The sequence below is a fragment of the Rhipicephalus sanguineus genome, chromosome 1 (assembly GCF_013339695.2).
Source record: "Rhipicephalus sanguineus isolate Rsan-2018 chromosome 1, BIME_Rsan_1.4, whole genome shotgun sequence".
NCBI lineage: Eukaryota > Metazoa > Arthropoda > Arachnida > Ixodida > Ixodidae > Rhipicephalus > Rhipicephalus sanguineus.
Window position 1 is genome coordinate 218,880,352 of NC_051176.1, and position 18,892 is coordinate 218,899,243.

General features: G+C 47.4%; 1 protein-coding gene across 1 annotated transcript; it reads left to right on the forward strand.

Annotated features, from left to right (window-relative positions):
• Positions 1 to 241: 241 nt before the first annotated feature.
• LOC119381584 (ganglioside-induced differentiation-associated protein 1) lies at positions 242 to 18,890 on the forward strand. The gene is made up of 4 exons (XM_037649362.2): positions 242 to 458; positions 2,647 to 2,820; positions 17,383 to 17,601; positions 18,685 to 18,890. Exons 1-4 carry the CDS (start codon positions 263 to 265, stop codon positions 18,888 to 18,890), a joined length of 795 nt encoding a protein of 264 aa, XP_037505290.2. The 5' UTR covers positions 242 to 262.
• Positions 18,891 to 18,892: the final 2 nt, after the last annotated feature.

Here is an 18,892-nt window from a genome sequence, read left to right on the forward strand (position 1 = left end):
ACGTAGAGATTTATCCTAGCTCACTGCATTTTTACCAACGCCTGCTTTGCCAAGGAAGATTCTCTCGACTTTTTATTTACCGCCTTTATCAAAGCGTTTATGCTATACGGAGCCCCTTTTCCATGAATAAGTTCATAACAGTGTTCTGAAGCAACACCTTCCTACGGGCATTTTATACCATTTTGACCCGTGGACAGTAGATTACGACTGTAATATACTGTAAACTTGCAGAGCTTCACTGAGTTGCTCCAATCTCACGCAGATGTTGCTGGTCCTGTACACGAGGGGAATCAGCTTCATGCCCCGAGTCATGGACGTTTCGCACGGCGAGCAGATGGAGCCCTGGTTTCTCGACATGAGCCCCCTGGGAGAGTTGCCCGTGCTCAAACATGGTGACAGTGTCTTCACCGACGTCAACCAGATGATGATCTATATCGACCAGATATTCCCGTCCACAGGTAATCCTGTACCTCCCTCATCATCATCATCATCATCATCATCATCGTCGTCGTCAGCCTGCTACGCTCACTGCAGGGCAAAGGCCTCTCCCAAGTTTCGCCAATCAACCCGGTCATGTGCTTGCTGCGGCCATTATCCCCGCAAACTTCTTAATCTCATCTGCCCACCTTTCTGCCTCACCCTCGCGCGCTTGCCTTCTCTTGGAATCCAGTCTGTTACTCTCAATGACCAGCGGTTATCTTGCTTCGTGCTACATGCCCTGCCCATGCACATTTCTTCTTGATTTCGACTAAGTTGTCCTTAACACATGTTTGGTCCCTGATCCACTCTGCTCTCTTCTTGTGGTGTAGTTATACCTTAGCTGGCGTAATTTCCCTACGCACACTTAAAGGAGACATTTTTCGCTGTATACAGGTTCGTCTCGGTAAGCTCAGTTCTATACTGAAAACAGCGCAAAATACCGAGATGATGTCACAGTCGTTATTTGTTTGTTTGTTTCTTTGACTGTTTGTTTGTTTTTGTTTGTTTGTTTGTTCGTTCGTTCGTTCGTTTGTTTGTTTGTTTGTTTGTTTGTTTGTTTGTTTGTTTGTTTGTTTGTTTGTTTGTTTGTTTGTTTGTTTGTTTGTTTGTTTGTTTGTCCAGCGCTGTCAGCCCCCGTCGAGGGGTCGGTAAAGGGACGGCAAAAATAACAAAAAGCAGCACAGCAATTGAATAAGCACTACGTAACTACAATTAAAGCAGTCAATAGGTAGAACATAAACAGCACATTTTAGCAAGACATGTTGACAGCGTGTTCAAAATCAGACATTGATCATCTGAAGCCCTTATTAACAGTCTTTAGCAAATGGTTCAACCGTAATTCAATTACGCGGCTAGAAGCATTTGTGTCTTCTCACTTACGTCTCTATCGCTCAGAATGCAGCCTGGCCAGCTATGTAGCTGTTCAACACCACAATGAGCTAAGCATGTGTTAGTCGGATGATATCGGGGCGTAACGCTAGAGCACTGAATATGTATAGCGGCGCCCGCTGAGCCAAATGCGGAATGAAATTGAATACATGTTGCATGGTGTACGCGAAGTACAGGACATTAGTGCTGCGGGCACGATATCACCGAGCTTGTACATCGTTGCTCCACCGAGGTATGCCGCGATAGATCTCGGTATCCACGGCGTATGCCCGACGCGCTGGCATATTCTGTTGTACTGACAGCCCGTTCAGGTGTCGACAGCGTTAGACGTAGTGGCCAGCCGCCAATTTTTCTTCCTTCTTCCTCCTTGCAAGATACAATCACTATACCCGTATAATATCCCAGCATAATCGAAGCACGATGAGAAGAGTGGCACTATTTTTGACCTTTTTCTGGACTTTCTCTCCTACAGCGATATTTCCCCTCCGAGGAGTGCGGGGTGGGAGAAGGTGACATACTTCTGTTGTTTGGATGGGCGGGGTACGATTACAGAAACGAAATATAATTATTGCAACCGCTGTTCCAGCGAAGACTTTAGATTGTTAGCGTCTGCAGGCATTCACTATACCAGTTCTTCAATTATATGAAGTTTACTAAGAGCATAGCTGTAAAATTAATTATTCTAAGGAAGAGGATACAGCAACCACATTAAACTATTAATCCACTTTGTAGGTATCCCGAAAGCAGCACCCTTCATTCAAATGTCCATCAGCAAGCTTGTCTCAAAATGCATTCATTTCCAACAAAACTTTCGTCCTCAGATACCCAAAGGTGGACAAATAAGACTATGCGTACCCGCCGCGGTGTCTTAGCAGGTAAGATGTCGCGATTCTAAGCTGGAGAACGCGAGTTCGATTCCCCGCCACGGCTGTCGCATTTAGATGGGGGCCAAATGCAAGAACACTCGCGCACTTTGATTTAGGTGCACGTTAAAGAACCTCATGTAGTTTAATCTGGAGTGCACCGCTGCTACGGCATGTCTCATAATCATATCGCGGTTTTGGCACGTAAGACACCAGAAACCACCAGAAACCACCAGACACCAGGCTATCTGGAACACCACGTGTATTTCGTGTCGAATATTTTGCACAAAAATGTTTTCCCGCAACATGTGCACGTAAGTCTCGAGATTGTTGTAAAGTGTGCTCGCCCTTTGAAGTACAATCTGTTCATACAAATGCAATGGAAACACTGCGGTCTCTTCTCGTGTGCCGACAGATCCGGTAGGGAAACTGTTCCCCGACAAAGGGACCGACCTCGGCAGTTTGGTGGAAAGCATAGTCAAGGACCTTGGAAAAATCAACATCCCGTTGCTCGTGTACGGCACCCTGTTTCACCCCGAAATGGCCATCTCTTCGAGCATGACAGACGAAGAGCAGAAGAAGAAGGCCGGTGAGTCGCCCGCATGCCACGCGCTGCAGCACACGCGTGTACGTATACAGTCAGCGCCAAAACATTGGGGACCACGAGGCACAAGAAAAAGATTAATATTCTCGCTGCTTCGGCAGGCAGCCTTGAATTTAGATTTTCGGCCTGTTCTAAAATGCGCTACGAACGTGTACTGTGCTCTCGAGGAAATGCAGTCACAAATTGCGTGTAAATTCGATGTTTTCTCAGACCTAGTGGTCTCTAAACTTTGACGTCGACTGTACAGGATTGGCCACATTTAAACATCGGCATATACTTTAACTTTGGCATAACATGTAGCGGTCTAACCTTCCATCAGCGATATTCTCAATTTGGTTCATTGCTAGGAACGCTGCATGAAGTGGTCTGAATACGCCCGTTAGCAATGGACGACTATATACGAATGAAGGTAGAGTAGTTAGGACATAAACCCAAAATAATGCGCTTAAGGACACCTATACTAGGTTTGGGCACTGCAAGCAGGCACGTGTAGTAGTTATATCATGCGCTATATATATTTCAATCGTGTCCGCAAAGTGTTGGTCACGCCGAAGTTTGGATAGAACATAACTCGAAATTCAAATCAAAGCCTGTCCGCCGTTCTAGAAGGAGCCACTCGTGATCGGGTCACGCGCGTCGTGCTTCACGTCACACGAATGTAAATCGCCAGAAGAAGCGAGGAGAGGTCGTTTATTCCTGTAAAACACAGATAGAAAAGCAGACATTGTAAATGCGCCGCGCAGAAACAAAAAAAAAGGGCTGGGGGTGTCATGGCAAAGCAGTATACTGCTTTGCCATGACACCCCCAGCCCTTTTTTTTTTTGTTTCTGCGCGGCGCATTTACAATGTCTGCTTTTCTATCTGTGTTTTACAGGAATAAACGACCTCTCCTCGCTTCTTCTGGCGATTTACATTCGTGTGACGTGAAGCACGACGCGCGTGACCCGATCACGAGTGGCTCCTTCTAGAACGGCGGACAGGCTTTGATTTGAATTTCGAGTTATGTTCTATCCAAACTTCGGCGTGACCAACACTTTGCGGACACGATTGAGATATATATAGCGCATGATATAACTACTACACGTGCCTGCTTGCAGTGCCCAAACCTAGTATAGGTGTCCTTAAGCGCATTATTTTGGGTTTATGTCCTAACTACTCTACCTTCATTCGTATAGTTTATCTCTGCTCCGACATGAGTGAAGGTATAGTTCTCGTGATTCCACGGGAGATCGAACATGCGCAGGGGCGTAGCCAGAATTTTTTTCAGGGGGTCCAACAACCCCACTTTATGCACTTTCTCGTATGTAAAAGTTTCCCGTATATAAAAATGTAAAAATTTCGGATCGGTGCTTGAACCCCCCAGACCACACCCCTGGATACGCCACTGAACGGCATGCCCGCTTGATATTTTATTGCGATAGCAATTATATGACACTCTCGGCCTGGTTTTTGCCGTCGGCGTTGCCGTAATGTCCCGCATATATATATATATATATATATATATATATATATATATATATATATATATATATATATATATATATATATATATATATATATATATATATATATATATATATATATATATAAGCCACGAAGAAAAATATTTCAGAAATACTTTCCGACGCGCGGAATCAAACGGGCGACCTCTCGCTACGCAGCGCGCAGCGTTAGATGGCTAGGCCACGAGGAGTATCGTCTTTCAGTATGCTAACGGCGAGCTATTTATATACACCATTTATTTCAGCATGCTTTCTTGCTCACCAGCGAGATGGCGCGAAGTGCGCGAGGGGGCGCGCTTTAAAGGTCATCGCCCCGCTCGTAGCGTTGCGTGCGCGCGCGCCTCCGTGCACTGCGCCCTACAGGGCGTGGTCGCCTGCGTGCGCGCTTGTCTCGTGGAGGGAGGAGGGGGTTTGTATGTCTTGTGCTTTTCCGCACTGAAGTTACAGAGCGTACGAAGGTCACTTCGTTTGCTGCAGCGGCCGCGTTTGCGAAACGAGCACGCTGTTCAAAAAGGAATAAGTAACAACTGTGACACTTGATAGTTCGCGCTCGCCCTGTGTGTGTTCTTTTCGTGCGTCCTTTGCGCTTGAGCGGCGCGCTGGAAATCTCGAGCTGCTTTCCGTTCTTCGCGTTACATTCCAATGTGTTGCTATCGCATTCATTGCTTCGCCGTTGCGGCGAAACTGTGACTTTTTTGTTGCGTCTGTTTTTTTTAATATTATGCAGATATATTTAAACTGCACGGATGAAAACATTATTACCTAAAAGCGTTCCCGACATGTAAAAAAGTATTTGAAAGTGGTGGCGCAGGCGTGCTGTTGTTCCTTACCGCAACATTTTCCGATTTCATGGCCTAATTTAGTTCGAGTAAAAACTGTGTCAGAAACGTTGTCAGAAACATTTCCTGTTCATTTTAAGGGGGCCCTGCATCACTTCTACAAATAATCATCGAATGACTTCATTAAAGGAGTTTATCGCCTCACGAATCGAACGAATCGACTGCTGCAAAAATTTTTACAATCCGTCATGTACGAGCGGAGTTACAGGCATTTGTCGCACGCTTTAAGCGCTTTCTCTCTCCTTTCGTACCAGCGAGTTCGCTGAAAGCTACGCATGCAGGGGGATGACAAGGGGGCAAGAAGTTACGTCCATTCGTCAGCACGCGTCATGACCTTGAGCGCTCTTTCTTTCTTTCTTTCTTTTTTAATTCGAACGCGCGGCTTACTTTCAGTGTGATCGCGAGCGCGGCCACGTGGCGGCATCCCGCGGCAGCCGCGGTAACTATGCCGCTCACGATCACGGCCACCTGGATCGGGGCGCGCGGCGGTGTTGCTCCGGCCGTCCCATTCGGACGGAGGAGGCGTAATTGCAGAAAGGGGCGTGACCACTCCTTTCGCCGCACCGCGGCGCGCGCCTACTACCCCTCCATTCCTTTGCGCTCTATGCGGGAAGGTTTGCGGCGCATAGCGGCGCCTTGAAGATATCGCTGTAGAGTAACCGTGGGTTAGCATAGCACTTCCGCCACGTTCACAAAAAGCACATAAAAGAATGGATGGCGGCTATCGCTATATTCTTTATTTTTTTTGTGTGTGTGCGCCAGTCCTTGTCGTGATGATGGTGACCGAAGCGAAAACACCCGTGAGTCACTTTTTAAGAAAATTGTTTTGGTGTTCTTAAGTGCAGCATATCAGTAAGAAGTATACATGCGAAGGAAAGCACGAGATTTATTAAAAACTCATTTTTTTTCTGAGTGCTTCCAGAATAGCGGAAACGATCCGAAGGTTGGTTCCGCTGCTTAAAGGAGGTTGGCGTATTTCCCTTAGGATGCTGCGGCCTTGAGTGCGCGAGCTTTACCTGCTGGAAGGAATGCCACTTTGGCGTCGAGGCAACGTAATATTCCTTGGTGTTGACTTACAGTAAGGCACGCAGCAGTACGGCACGTTTCTGAAAAACACGGTAAATTACACACGGAATCCCAACGCAGACTAAAAAACAAATTACTTGCCTGAAACCAACGTGGTATGACAATGTAAAAATGCATATGAAAACATATATGCTAGACGCAGAAAGCCTTATCAGCAGCCGCTCAGCCAACGAACCGGTAGATTAGTTCGAATCTTAAAGGGCAAACCGCATGCACGCAGTAATGGAGGTGGAAATTGGGGGACCCTTAAGCTTCGCCTTTAAGAGTTAAATGCGACAGCGATATCTGCGCGCATACACAGACGCACACGAACGTACACAGACACACCGCCGCCGACACCGGAATTACTGCGAAACGGGTTCTTCCATGCTGTCGCGCTAAAACGACAAGCGATACCAAAACGAAAGTGGCCATTGCGCGACCGACCCTTAGCTAATTCGCAGGCGACAAGCGCGCGCTCATCGCTTTCGCGTTCAAATTCGCCTACATGCGGCCTGCGCTTAAATAAGAACGTCTCATTCACATCACTGTCGTATCGTGGGAACTTCACAATGCAAAAAGACGTGCCCACCAAAATGTTGCCTACCATCGGCAAGGTGAAAACGTCTACAGCATTATCATTACCGCAATTTAGTTTTCCAGCAACGTGATGCTCTTAAGACAGCGCTCGACCGCAGAAGATAGCTATGCAGTGCAGACGACGACGAAATGTATTTCCTTTAGGAAGAAGCATGGCGCGCTCCGGTCCAGGCGGCCGTGGGAGAAACGAGCGCCAAAAGAAAGAATGAGAAGCACGGCAAATCACGTACTCGGCACAATACATGTGTCATATGGCACTTATGTAGCGGCCGTGGTCATGGGATATGAACGCGCCGCGCCATACGAAGTCGCCTAAGCACGCTGCTTGGCTCTATCTCGACGGTAATATGCTACAGAGAACAACACTCACTGTGTAAAGCCCGATTAACAATACATAACAGCGTACCTTGATTCCAGTCACCACGTGCACAATGTCCAGTGTGCATTTTTCCAAACACATCTGCGGCTGTCTACGGCGCGGCGAGCGCGGCATCATCCGCAAGGGGGTAGGAGAAGAGCGCCGCGTCGCGGCGCGCGGCTGAACTACCTCAATTACATTTTTTCAAAGGGGCGCGCGCCGAATGGGACGGCCGGAGCAACACCGCCGCGCGCCCCGATCCAGGTGGCCGTGCTCACGATGCTCAAATCATCCAATGGTCTTGCACTTAGGGTTTATGGCGCGGTCATTTGGGTTTATGGCATCATTTGTCGAGAGAATTAACTGTGAATTCTAGGCTGCGTGGTGCGCTACAATGTTTGGCACACGTGTTTTCAGTAGCCTCGACTACCGATCGGCAGCGTTTTCTGACCATGCTGAAGAAGTGTTGCAGAGCCCCTTTAATATGCTTTACTGTCAATTACTTCCCTGCATTTTTTTATCTGCCCACAAACAAACAAATAAAAAATATTGAAGTTTCAAACGCAGCCCAAGTCAGATAAGTTTGCTAACTCTGACGCGCCTTGCGCATCTTCGATTTCACAAATAAACTGGAAAAAAAATGTCATATATAGAACGCTGTCTTTGTAACATTCCTGCAAAAGATTGTCTTCCTATAAAAATTACAACAGCAGAAAAAAATACCTAAACAAACAAGTTTTCTCGAAAAAGCTCCGTTTCAAGAAATGAAGTTAAAACACACCGGTCCCAATTTCTAAAAAAGAAAAAAAGATGAAATCCGGACCGCTTAGCGTCAGGCAAGACATGGGTGTGACATTGTTTCCTCATTTGCCTTATATACAAAATATAACGAACCAAAGTGGCCAATGTTGAGCGTGCTGGCTTCAGTGCCTTCGCGGGAATGGTCTATCAGGTTGCATTGTACGTAAATCTACAATTCTATTTTTTTTTTTTTTTTGCTGCATAAGAGTATCGCTCTTGCGGCTGGTTTTTACGAAAATGTATCCTCATATTTTATTTGTATATACGCGAGACCAACGCCTTTCCGGGGTGCTCGCTCTACCAACCTGGACACTTGCAGGTGGCGCCCTAGGTTCGAACCCTGGCCAGGATGACTTTTTCGTCAACTACGAAGCATTTACTTCTGAGAAATTTCTGTGAATTTCCTTGTAGCTTTGTGCCACAAACGGATGAATGACAATTTTCCCTTTCATAATCCTTCCTCCACCTTGGGAGATTACACAGAACTGATTTGCCATACGTCATCCATTGTTACAGCTAGCCGATCTAGGGTGCAGGGGAATTCCACCATAATTTACTTCCCGACTTGACTAATGCATAAAAAGAGGTCGGTCGATATCCATCTTGAAATACGTCAAGAATCGTTACAATAGGGCTTGCCGCTAGAAAGGGCAACGAACAATATTGTTTCAGTTTTGTAGGTTACCCTTTCGGACTACCAAGCTGGTCTAACAGCCTTGCCGACAGCGGAAGCTTGAGAAGCCAGAACTTAAGCAAAAAAAAAAAGCAGGGCGTTTTTTAACTTGAAGGCGAAATGGTATATGGCCTGAAAGTACTTGTTGCATTTATTTATTCAATTTCATATGTTGGGCTCATTTACGTCTCCGTAAGACAGAACACTCTGACCTGTGCAAAGTTGGCAGGGGCCCTGCAACACTTTTCGAGCATGCTCAAATAGCGCCGCCGATCGGTAGTCGAGGCTCCCGAGAACACGCGAGCCAAATATTATAGCGATGCGCACGGCCTGGAATTTACAATAAATTCTCAAAGTCAGCTGAAAATCGCTCCCTCTTCTCTCGACAAATGATGTATTAGTCCACAAAATATGACGCGATTGTCGGCAGTTCTACCATTGGCTGATGTTATAATCACGATAACACCCTCATTATTACTTTCGTTGTTAATTTTGAGTTCAATAAGTAGATAATATGTATGTTTATATTATGTTATCGCGTTAAAAACACTGAACAAACATTAATATTAGCACTTCCGGTCTCACCGACAGCTCGTCTGCTCGTAGTTGCGTGGTTCCGTTTTCTTCGCCATGCGCAGTGCCGAAAACGTGAATATTTCTGTGCTTTTGACCATCGCCGGTTGCCGTTGAGAGTGGCAGCCGTTCGAGTGTTGCCTCGTCAGCTGAGAACTGCATCGTCGGCATGTTCTCACGACCGACAGAGGCACGGGCGCAGCGTGTCTCCGATAACAATGCTGGCGTCCGGTAATGGCGGCGCTTCGGGGTCGTCTGCCAGTGCCGTCTTACGAGGCGGTGTATCGGAGTATGTGCCGAAACCGATCTCAGCTGTCATTCGTTCCAAACGAGCGCGCAGGTTTGCTTCCATGGTTGGCAGAGCGATGAAAACACTACGGCGTTCGAGGTGCACACCCAACATTACCAAACCGACGCGCAGTTTTCAAGCACGCGCGATACACAGAGCGATCGACTCCGCTCGACGAGAACGACGCAAGCCGACCGGAAGTGGCGGCACAGACCACGTGGTTGCGCCCAGACATCAGAGAGAAAAAAATGAAGAAAAAAACTCCGCCGGCGCTCTTCGGCGGAGCCTCGCTCCTCTGCGCTCCCTCCGTCGACTCGCTGCCTAGCCAGCCTAGCTTTCCGCGCGCTCGCGGCGTTGAGTTGACGGAGAAAGCTGCGGAACGTGATCTCTATAATTTGGTAACACCACTTAGACTTGACGGATTCGAAAAATTTTTGCGGCATATGACTCGTGAAGAGTCATACGTCAATAATGAGACTATTCCAATATAACTAAGAAAGGTGTTGCAGGGCCCCTTTAAGCCAGAGATCTCAAAACATGCGGCCCGCCGCGGCCAACAAAAGACTGTCTACGCACCTTTTTGTAATTTTCTTAATAAGTATGTTCATGGCCTACAAAGGCATGATTGGTAAAGTGGCTGACTGGGCTAGTCAAAGGGAATATACGGCTCTGGGGCTAGTTGGTTGTGCATACTTAAGGTTAACAGCGCGAAAAGAACACACGGCGGACAGGAATAAAAATTCAGTTGGAAGTCAGCGCTTGTCCCGTCTTTTTCCTGTCCGCCGTGTGTTCTTTTCGCGCTGTTAACCTTAAAGGGACACTAAAGGCAAATAACAATTTATGTCAGAGTGAAAGCCCAATGTATGACAACTTCTAAAACGGCAATATTATCAACAGCAGTGCCCTACTTACCGAGAAATTAAGCTGAATGGATGGATGGATGGATGCCATGGATGCTATGAGCGTCCCCTTTATAACAGGGCGGTGACAAGTGTGCCACCAGGCTCGAAAAAAAAAAGAAAAAAAACCTTTACTCTTTTTTTTTTTTTTAGCGTTGGCCTAGTGTCTTTACTTCAATTAAAACTATTTTACTCCAGAAGAAAAGGATGGATGCTATGAGCGTCCCCTTTGTAACGGGGCGGTGACATGTCTGCCACCAGGCTCGAAGAAAAAAAAAAAAGCTTCCTTGTTTTATGTTGGCCTAATACCTTATTTACATTGATTAAATCTATGTTATTATACCAAAAAAAAATAAAAATTCACGGTCTATCTCTCTGCCTCTTAAGGCAGAATGACCCTATTTTTCCCCCCATTATTTATTTTTGTTCTTTATCTCTACTTTTCTGCCACCAATACTCTAACCGTCTCTTACTTATTTCTATCGCGGACGTGTTCAGCTTTCCATTGTTGTCCCTAAAACCCAAGGCTTCATGTAGACTCGTGCCCACACGTATACCTGGGTGAATATCGCCACATTCAATCAGTACATGTTCCATCGTTTCCTTAGTTCCTCCGCAGCATGTACATTGTTCTTCTTCATTACCGAATCTCGCTTTATAACTACGCGTTCTAAGGCAGCCCGACCTTGCTTCAAACAGTAAAGCGCTTCCCCTTGAATTATCATAAAACCTTTCCCTCCTTATTTCGTTTTTTCCCTTTCGGTAGTTACTCAGAGCCGGCTTCCTTTCCATCGCTGCCATCCAATAAGTCCTCTCCGCCTCTCTGACCTTCCGCTTAATGCTCCTTGTTGCCATATCGCCCGCACTGCTAGCCGTATATTTACTGGTGAGCCTCCTAGTTCTTTTTCTCCACTGCGTGTCAACGCTTTTTCTATACAAATACCTGAAAACCTTCTCTGCCCATCTACTCTTCTTCATTTTCCTCAGCCTCTCTTCGAATCTCATTTTGCTCTGAGCTTCCCGCACTTCAAAGCCTGTCCATCCCATATCACCCTTTACAGCCTCATTTGTCGTCTTCCCGTGAGCGCCCAACGCGAGGCGGCCCACCGTCCTTTGATTTACATCCATTCCTGATTGTACCTCTGACTTCATGCACACCATTGAGTTCCGAAATGTAAGCCCCGGGACCATCACACCCTTCCACAGCCCTCGAAGCACCTCGTACCTATTGTACCCCCATAAAGCTCTGTGCTTCATAATTGCAGCATTCCTCTTTCCCTTTGCTACCGATGCTTTCTCTTGTACCTCCATATATCTATCCCCCTCATTTACCCATACTCCGAGGTACTTGTACTCGCTTACCCTCGGTATTTTTTGGCCCTGTATAAAGACCGCATGGTCTTCGTGATCATTGAATACCATCAATCCACATTTTAAAAATCACATGATGAGCGCCATGAGTGGGACATTTTCGAAGTGATCCCGATGACGTATGGAAGTCGGCCTACAATAAATCACTAGTAATCAAACTAGCAGCAGTAAAAAAAGAACATTCCAAGCATCAAAAGACGTAATAAAATGCTGTTTGTTCGTTTCCGCTTGATTCATGGAAAACAAAACCTCCGTGGCGTTGCCATGGGGAACGGCGCGCGTGGTTCAAAGGTTCCGTTTTCGCCGAACTGCGCCTCGCCCGTCTCAGTGGTAGTTTCGGGATCGCGTACTGCCGTGCGTGTTTTGCGCGCTCGTGAAAGTCGCTCTGACAGAAAGTTCGACAAAATGCCGCATGCGTGTGATATTGCCGGATGCCCGAATGGTGCACAGCGCCAGTGCTGCAGCAAGGAAACCGGTGTGTCTTTTCACTGGGTGCCGCGGAATGAATCCTTACGCTCGAAGTGGCTTAGTGTCATGTCATTGCGCCAGTGTGCTAAACAGTCAAAACCTCTGCGTGTGTGCTCGCTGCACTTTTGTACTGAGGATTACGAGACCAACCGCAACTTGGTGAAGGCTTTGAATGTGCCCATCCGAGCAAGTCTTTGCCGCAGCGCCGTTGTTGCTACTGTGGGTCCCGCTACTTCCGCTCGGCTGCTACTAGTGTCGGCGGCCGCGCAGTAAAAGCGGGCAACGTTGGGCACGGCAGCAGTGACGTATGAAAGTCGTATTTTCAGGCGGGAGATTTGAAGCGCGCTAACGGGATGCGGACCACTAAAAACGTGATTTTATTTCAAAATAAGCACTTCCTTGGCACAAAAGCAGCACTACGAGGTTTCTGGACCGCTATTTCAACAATCAACGTCGACTTAATATTTGCCTTTAGTGTCCCTTTAAGCATAATTGGTCTCATGACATGACAAGAACTTTATTGGAGTCCTGAGGAATTGATAATTAGGGGAGCCGGAAGCCCCCCCCCCCCCTCTAGATACAGTGTACCCCAGATCAAGACGGTGGCTCCGCCCACGATGGGACCGGAAGTCCAAGTTCCGTCGTGATGTCGTGGGCCCTCTGGACGGCCTGGAGTTGAATGTGAAGATTGCTGCTCTTCAGGGATTCCTCCCATCACTCCTTCGTGATGGGTGGGGAGGCATTAAGGGCTGGGCACAGCCAGAGCATGTGATTCAAAGAGCATGAGTCATGGCCACATTTGGGGCACGACTGTGGGTGGTCGGGGTCAATCCTATTAAGGGACAAAGGAGTGGGATACGAACGGGTTTGCCTAAGTCTGAGTGTGCTAGCCTGAGGCTTGTTCAATTTGGGATGGAAATTTCTTCCTGGCCAGACGGTAGTGGGAAACAATTTCGTGAAAAGTACATAACGACCTCGTTACGAGCCTGGCTATCCGCGACAGCGCAGTACGTGAAATCGCATGCTTAAGGTGAGCCAGCTCGTTAGGGTTACATCCGTAGGTGGGCTGGTATTCACGTGATGTTGTACCCGCCTTCGCTGCTCTCCCGAGTTCGTTGAAGTCCTTTGGTCACAATACTGTTCGTCTGTTCAGACACAAGGGCGTTCAAGAAAGATCTAACTGCCGTGCGCGAGTCCGAGAAGACAATAGCCGGTACTATTGCGCTGTGAAAAGCCAGAGCGATCACCGCTTCCTCCGCCACATGGGCAATCTTAGTATAAACGGAGGCTCCATTAACCAGGTTGCCTCCCGCGTCAACGACCGAATCAGCGAACCTATCCCTACCGTGATATCTGGCAGCATCGACAAAGAGGGCCTCTAGCATAGGTCGGCAAAAAATGTGGAGCTCACTCAGACTCAATCATGGAATATATTTTGCCCTTAGGGCTCACTCGGACTCAGACTCACCAAAATTTTCCTGAACCGGACTTAGACTCACCAACATTTTTCTCAACCGGACCCACCTTGGACTCAAACTCACCTAAATATTACTCACTCAGACTCACGGCTCGATCAGAGTCTGAGTGAGTCTACTCATGAGTCCGTTAGCGTATAATTAGCTTTTTCGATCAGGGTGTCAACGCACTTAAACGCCAATATCTTGCCAAATCGGGGCTCTACGATACGGATTTTCATCCCGTATCTTCACAGGAGTTATAAGTGAGTGCAATCCAGTAAGGACATTTTTATTGAAAGATATGACTCACACGAGATATTCTTATCACGAGCTTTCCTAGAAAGTTTTGCGGAGAAGGGGGGGGGGGGGGTCAAGACACGCCTCTGAACACGCCCTTCCCTAATCACCTAAGAAGGGGGGGCGCAAAATCTACCCCGTACATTGACCCTTCTAGTCACCTAAGAGGGGGGGGCGCAAAATCTGCCCCATACATTGACTCAGTAGGGTGGGGGGGGGGGGCGCTGCGATGAACCTTTGGCCCCCCTGATGGGGAACCCTGCGCACGCCTATGATCACTAGTAATCAAACTAGCTGCAATAAAAAAAGAACCTCCCGCGCATCAAGAGACGTAATAAAATGCTGCTTGTTCGTTTCTGTTTGATTCATGGAAAAAACCTCTTTGGCATTGCCATGGGAAACGGCGCGCGTGGTTCAAAAGTTCCGTTTTCGCCGAACTGCGCTTCGCCCGACGCCCTGCTTCGCTCACGTGGTCGCGTCTCAGTGGTAGTTTCGGTATCGCGTACTGCCGCGTGTGTTTTGCATGCTCGTGAAGTCGCTCTGATAGAAAGTTTGACAAAATACCGCATGCATGTGATGTTGCCGGATGCCCGAATGGTGCACGCCGCCAGTGCACGATGCCGCGCAGTAAAGGCGGGCAACGTTGGGCACGGCAACAGTGACGTGCGAAATACCGCTTTCAGGCGGGTGATTTGAAGTGCGCCAACGCGATGCGGACCACTTAAACGTGATTTTATTTCAAAATAAGCACTTCCTTGGCATAAAAGTAGCACTACGAGGTTTCTGGACCACTATTTCAACAATCAACGTCAACTTAATTTGCCTTTAGTGTCCCTTTAAGGATGGCCTTGGCTCTCGCGAATCTTCTACCCTCTTTGTGCACTGGGTGGATGTTTCGTGGGACGGGGTCAACCATGATGCGAGTTCTGATATCCCGGGCTCAAGCAATTTTTTTCGTGAGGCACCCCATGCGGTCGCCATGTCTTGAAACATATCCGTGAAACAAAACTATTTCAGAATCGGCCGGCGTCCATATTTGAGTCATTCTTGAGATCGGTATCGATGTGTTGTTCAAATGCCGATGCCAGATCCCCTTCAGAAGTGATCCACATATAAGATACGGGTAAAGCCTCCTTTGAAATTGCAACGCTAGCTGACATTTTGTACAAATTATCCCCCCCTCCTTTCGTTTCTATCTTCACTGTGCCAGCTTTTGCGGGACTAAATTTCGTGACTGCAGCCCGCTAGCTGAGGCAAGCTTGTGACCCCTGGTTTAAGCGATGCTTAGGCAGCGACCGCACATTGACTCTGGCAACGGCGAAGGCTGCATTCGTGAGCATCCATGTACAGGTCTTCGTAATGCGTTACTCCATAGCCGCCAGTAGGCCGAGTCACGCTAACGCCGCTAAGACTGAACGCGGCTCGCTCAAGCCGCAGAATTTTTTTTGTTTGTTTGTGGTATTTTCTGTACCATTTCGTGATCACGCCCGATTTTTCGCCTGATGAGGCACATAAGGCTTTCGCATTAAAGGGCCCCTCACCAGGCCACATAGAAAAGTCTAGTTAGACACTGGAAGTTGTTGCGCGCCCAATAGAGAACGTTGTGCCAGAACTTGATATATACTGAGTATGTGCAGCGCAATGAAACGAAGACAAGACACATAAACGACATAGACTGGCGCTGCTCTTGTCTTCGCGGCGCCCGCTAGGAGAAAAGCAGACGACTTTCAGTTTGAAGTTTGTGAACGCGCATGATTGTGAACGCGCAATGAAAGCATTGCGCTCGTCCGCACGCGTAATGAACCAATTTGAGATATCCTTCTGGTACAAGAAGGATCCGTTGATGGGCTAGTTGGTACGTCTTGATTTATAATGAGTATGTGCAGTGCAATGAAACGAAGACAAGAGAAGACACATAAACGACAGACTGGCGCTGCTCTTGTCTTTTTCATTGCACTGCACATACTCGGTATATATCAAGACTTGTACCAACTAGCCCATCAACGGATCCTTCTTGTACCAGAATAATATCTCAAACTGGTTCATTACGAGCGGACAAGCGCAATGTTTTCATTGCGCGTTCACAATCATGCGCGTTGACAAATTTCAAACTGAACGTCGTCTGCTCTTCTCCTAGCGGGCGCCGCGCTCCAAGATGAGGCGATGACGTACGACACAGAGTGTGTTCCATAGTTAAAGTTGCGGCGCCGCGCACCAATGAGAGCCTCCATGCGGCGGGCGAGGCGGACATCGAGGCACTCTAGTCTTGCTCTAGTGCAGCATAAATTGCAGAGAAAGGAGCAGCGCGCGTCTCGCCCACGCATGACGTATGCGTGACGTGGTGATGCGTGTGCGTCACGTGATCCTCCAGCTCCGGCAAGGGAACACACAGGCAGAACACAGGATAGGAGCTTGGCTTACGAAGGCTAGACAGGACAAGTGGCAAGGGTGCGAAGCTCGCCTCCTCACATCATGGTTGCGCGCCGCTTCAAAATATTTATCTCTGCTTGTAATGAATTAATTTGAAAAATTCTTGCAGTAGAATGCTCTCTATTTGGGCACGTAACAACTTCCAGCGTGTAACTAAAATTTGCTATGAGGCCTGTTGAGGGGCCCTTTAAAAACGAGATTTGGGGCCTGACACCATATCGGCTTGTCATGATGGGCAAGGATTTTGACAGAGTCCTCCAGTGACTGTTAGGTAATACGGATGATCGATGTACATTCTAAAGTGAGCAAACCAACCCGACAGCCAATTCACGTAAGAACAGGTGAAATCTGCGACGTCATATAGGGTTCAAAGTTTATATGAAACTGATGCAGATAGAACTTACAAAATGTTCTACCACTTGAGGGGCCCTTTAAAAACGAGATTTGGGGCCTGACACCATATCGGCTTGTCATGATGGGCAAGGATTTTGACAGAGTCCTCCAGTGACTGTTAGGTAATACGGAAGATCGATGTACATTCTAAAGTGAGCAAACCAACCCGACAGCCAATTCACGTAAGAACAGGTGAAATCTGCGACGTCATATAGGGTTCAAAGTTTATATGAAACTTTGATGCAGATAGAACTTACAAAATGTTCTACCACTCTAAGCTGATTTCATCCTTCCATTCCGCGTCCCTTTAAACTTGAATTTCAAGAGCATAGTCATATGATCTGCATAGATTATTGCAATCCATAATTACGCTAGTTGCCTGCGGTTTCCGTGGCATGCTTAAATTTTTAAAGACTTGTGCACCGCAGTGATGCATGATCAAATGGTAAACTGTGCCTGCTTATGTTGCTCGAGCTCTGTCTTGCCAAACTGCCGCTAGCAGTAACAGCGGGCGGATGCGTTGCATGCACAGCTCTGGTTAAACAGGGCAAGGCGCAGATACTCGAGCTGATGGAGCGTAACCCGGACTACGTGAGCTCGTACGTGGAAAAGCAGCGCGCGTACGACACCTTCCTGGGCCTCGCTCAATCAGAGAATGCCGTCAACAAAGAGCTTGAGGAAGTCGAGAAGGTCATGGACAGCATGGAAGACTTGCTCAACTCGAGGAAGCTCTCCGGCAACAGCACGCCTGGTGAGTCAATAGGCCAGCAGTAGATAGTGGTGTTCCAATATGCAAGTACTGCATGCCAGCTAATGTCATGCAGGCACAATAGTGTAGTTGGATTAAGCATATACAATGAGTTAATGTCATATACAATGAGTTGAGGCCCCGCCCAAACAACCGAAGCACTGCAGCAGTTAGCCTTCGTGACTAAAGAAATAGTCGCGCTAAAAAAATGTGCTTCTAAGAGTCATATACAAAGGTGTAAATAAACCTTGACTTTATACCTAGATGACTGGTTTGTTAGAGCTCTCATGATGGGAATGCTTCAGCATATGCCAATCCGAGAGAGAAAAATAACCCCATACATTCTACAACGCTGCACAGTTCAGAATAGCTGGACGTCGTCTGCGATATATGCTTCGCCACTGGCCTCCCCTAATAAAGCTACCCCTAGTGGAAATCAGTGAGCTAAGCGTAATTGAATGGCGGGGTCAACGGCTGTCTGGCTTGTGACGTCAATCTAGAGAGCGTGCCCATAGTGCAGGCTTGTGTGCATCCGCCTTTGAGGTGGAAATGCCGCTGCCTTCTCAAGTTGTACCCACCTACAGTGATATCTTGTGACGCTTCATCTAAACACAACACAATTATAGACACTTACTTTTTTGCGAGTGTGTTCGAAAGAAAAAAATTAATGAGGCGACATGTTCATGTTACACCTGCACCGAAAATATGAACCAACAGCAAAGTAGCAGAGGCTTGGTTACTGTAAAAATAGCTGCGTTTGTCCGGTTGAGCTTTGCACCCCCAGCTGGTAGTGCAACCGACCCAGCCACACGCGTTACGTCTCTAGACCCGGTAATCAGCTAACACCAAGAAGTTTGTGAACAAACTAAAGCACTCCAATACTGCAACAGAACGGTGAGCATGGAAAGAGAATTGCAGTCTAGGGTGGCAGAGCGTTTAGATTAGGTATTGAGAAATAAATTTACAGGCATGAAGACAACTAGCGTACAATGGGGCAGTCAATTTTGTGGGAATTGTTAAAAAGACAGGGCATGCAAACATGCAAACAAGAGTCCGTTCACTCGTTATTTTTCTTTTCACTCACAGATGCAACACAGACGTGGTTGTTCTCTATCTATGTGTCAGCAGCCGATGTCCATCTCATGGTACTGCTACATGCTGTCTACAAGGCAGGCCTGTGGGATCGTTACTTTGAGAAGACACAGAAGAAGCACAAAAACCTGACGAGATACTTCAAGAGGATGAAGCATGACCCTCTCATCAGCAAAGCACTCCCAGGGCTTATCAAGTAGAA

Excerpts from the sequence above, each read along its gene's own strand:
- LOC119381584 (XM_037649362.2), top strand. The coding sequence starts at position 263 with ATGTTGCTGGTCCTGTACACGAGGGGAATCAGCTTCATGCCCCGAGTC. Across the intron at positions 2,821-17,382 it reads AGAGCAGAAGAAGAAGGCCG|CTCTGGTTAAACAGGGCAAG; the intron begins GTGAGTCGCCCG and ends TTGCATGCACAG. Across the intron at positions 17,602-18,684 it reads CTCCGGCAACAGCACGCCTG|ATGCAACACAGACGTGGTTG; the intron begins GTGAGTCAATAG and ends TTTCACTCACAG.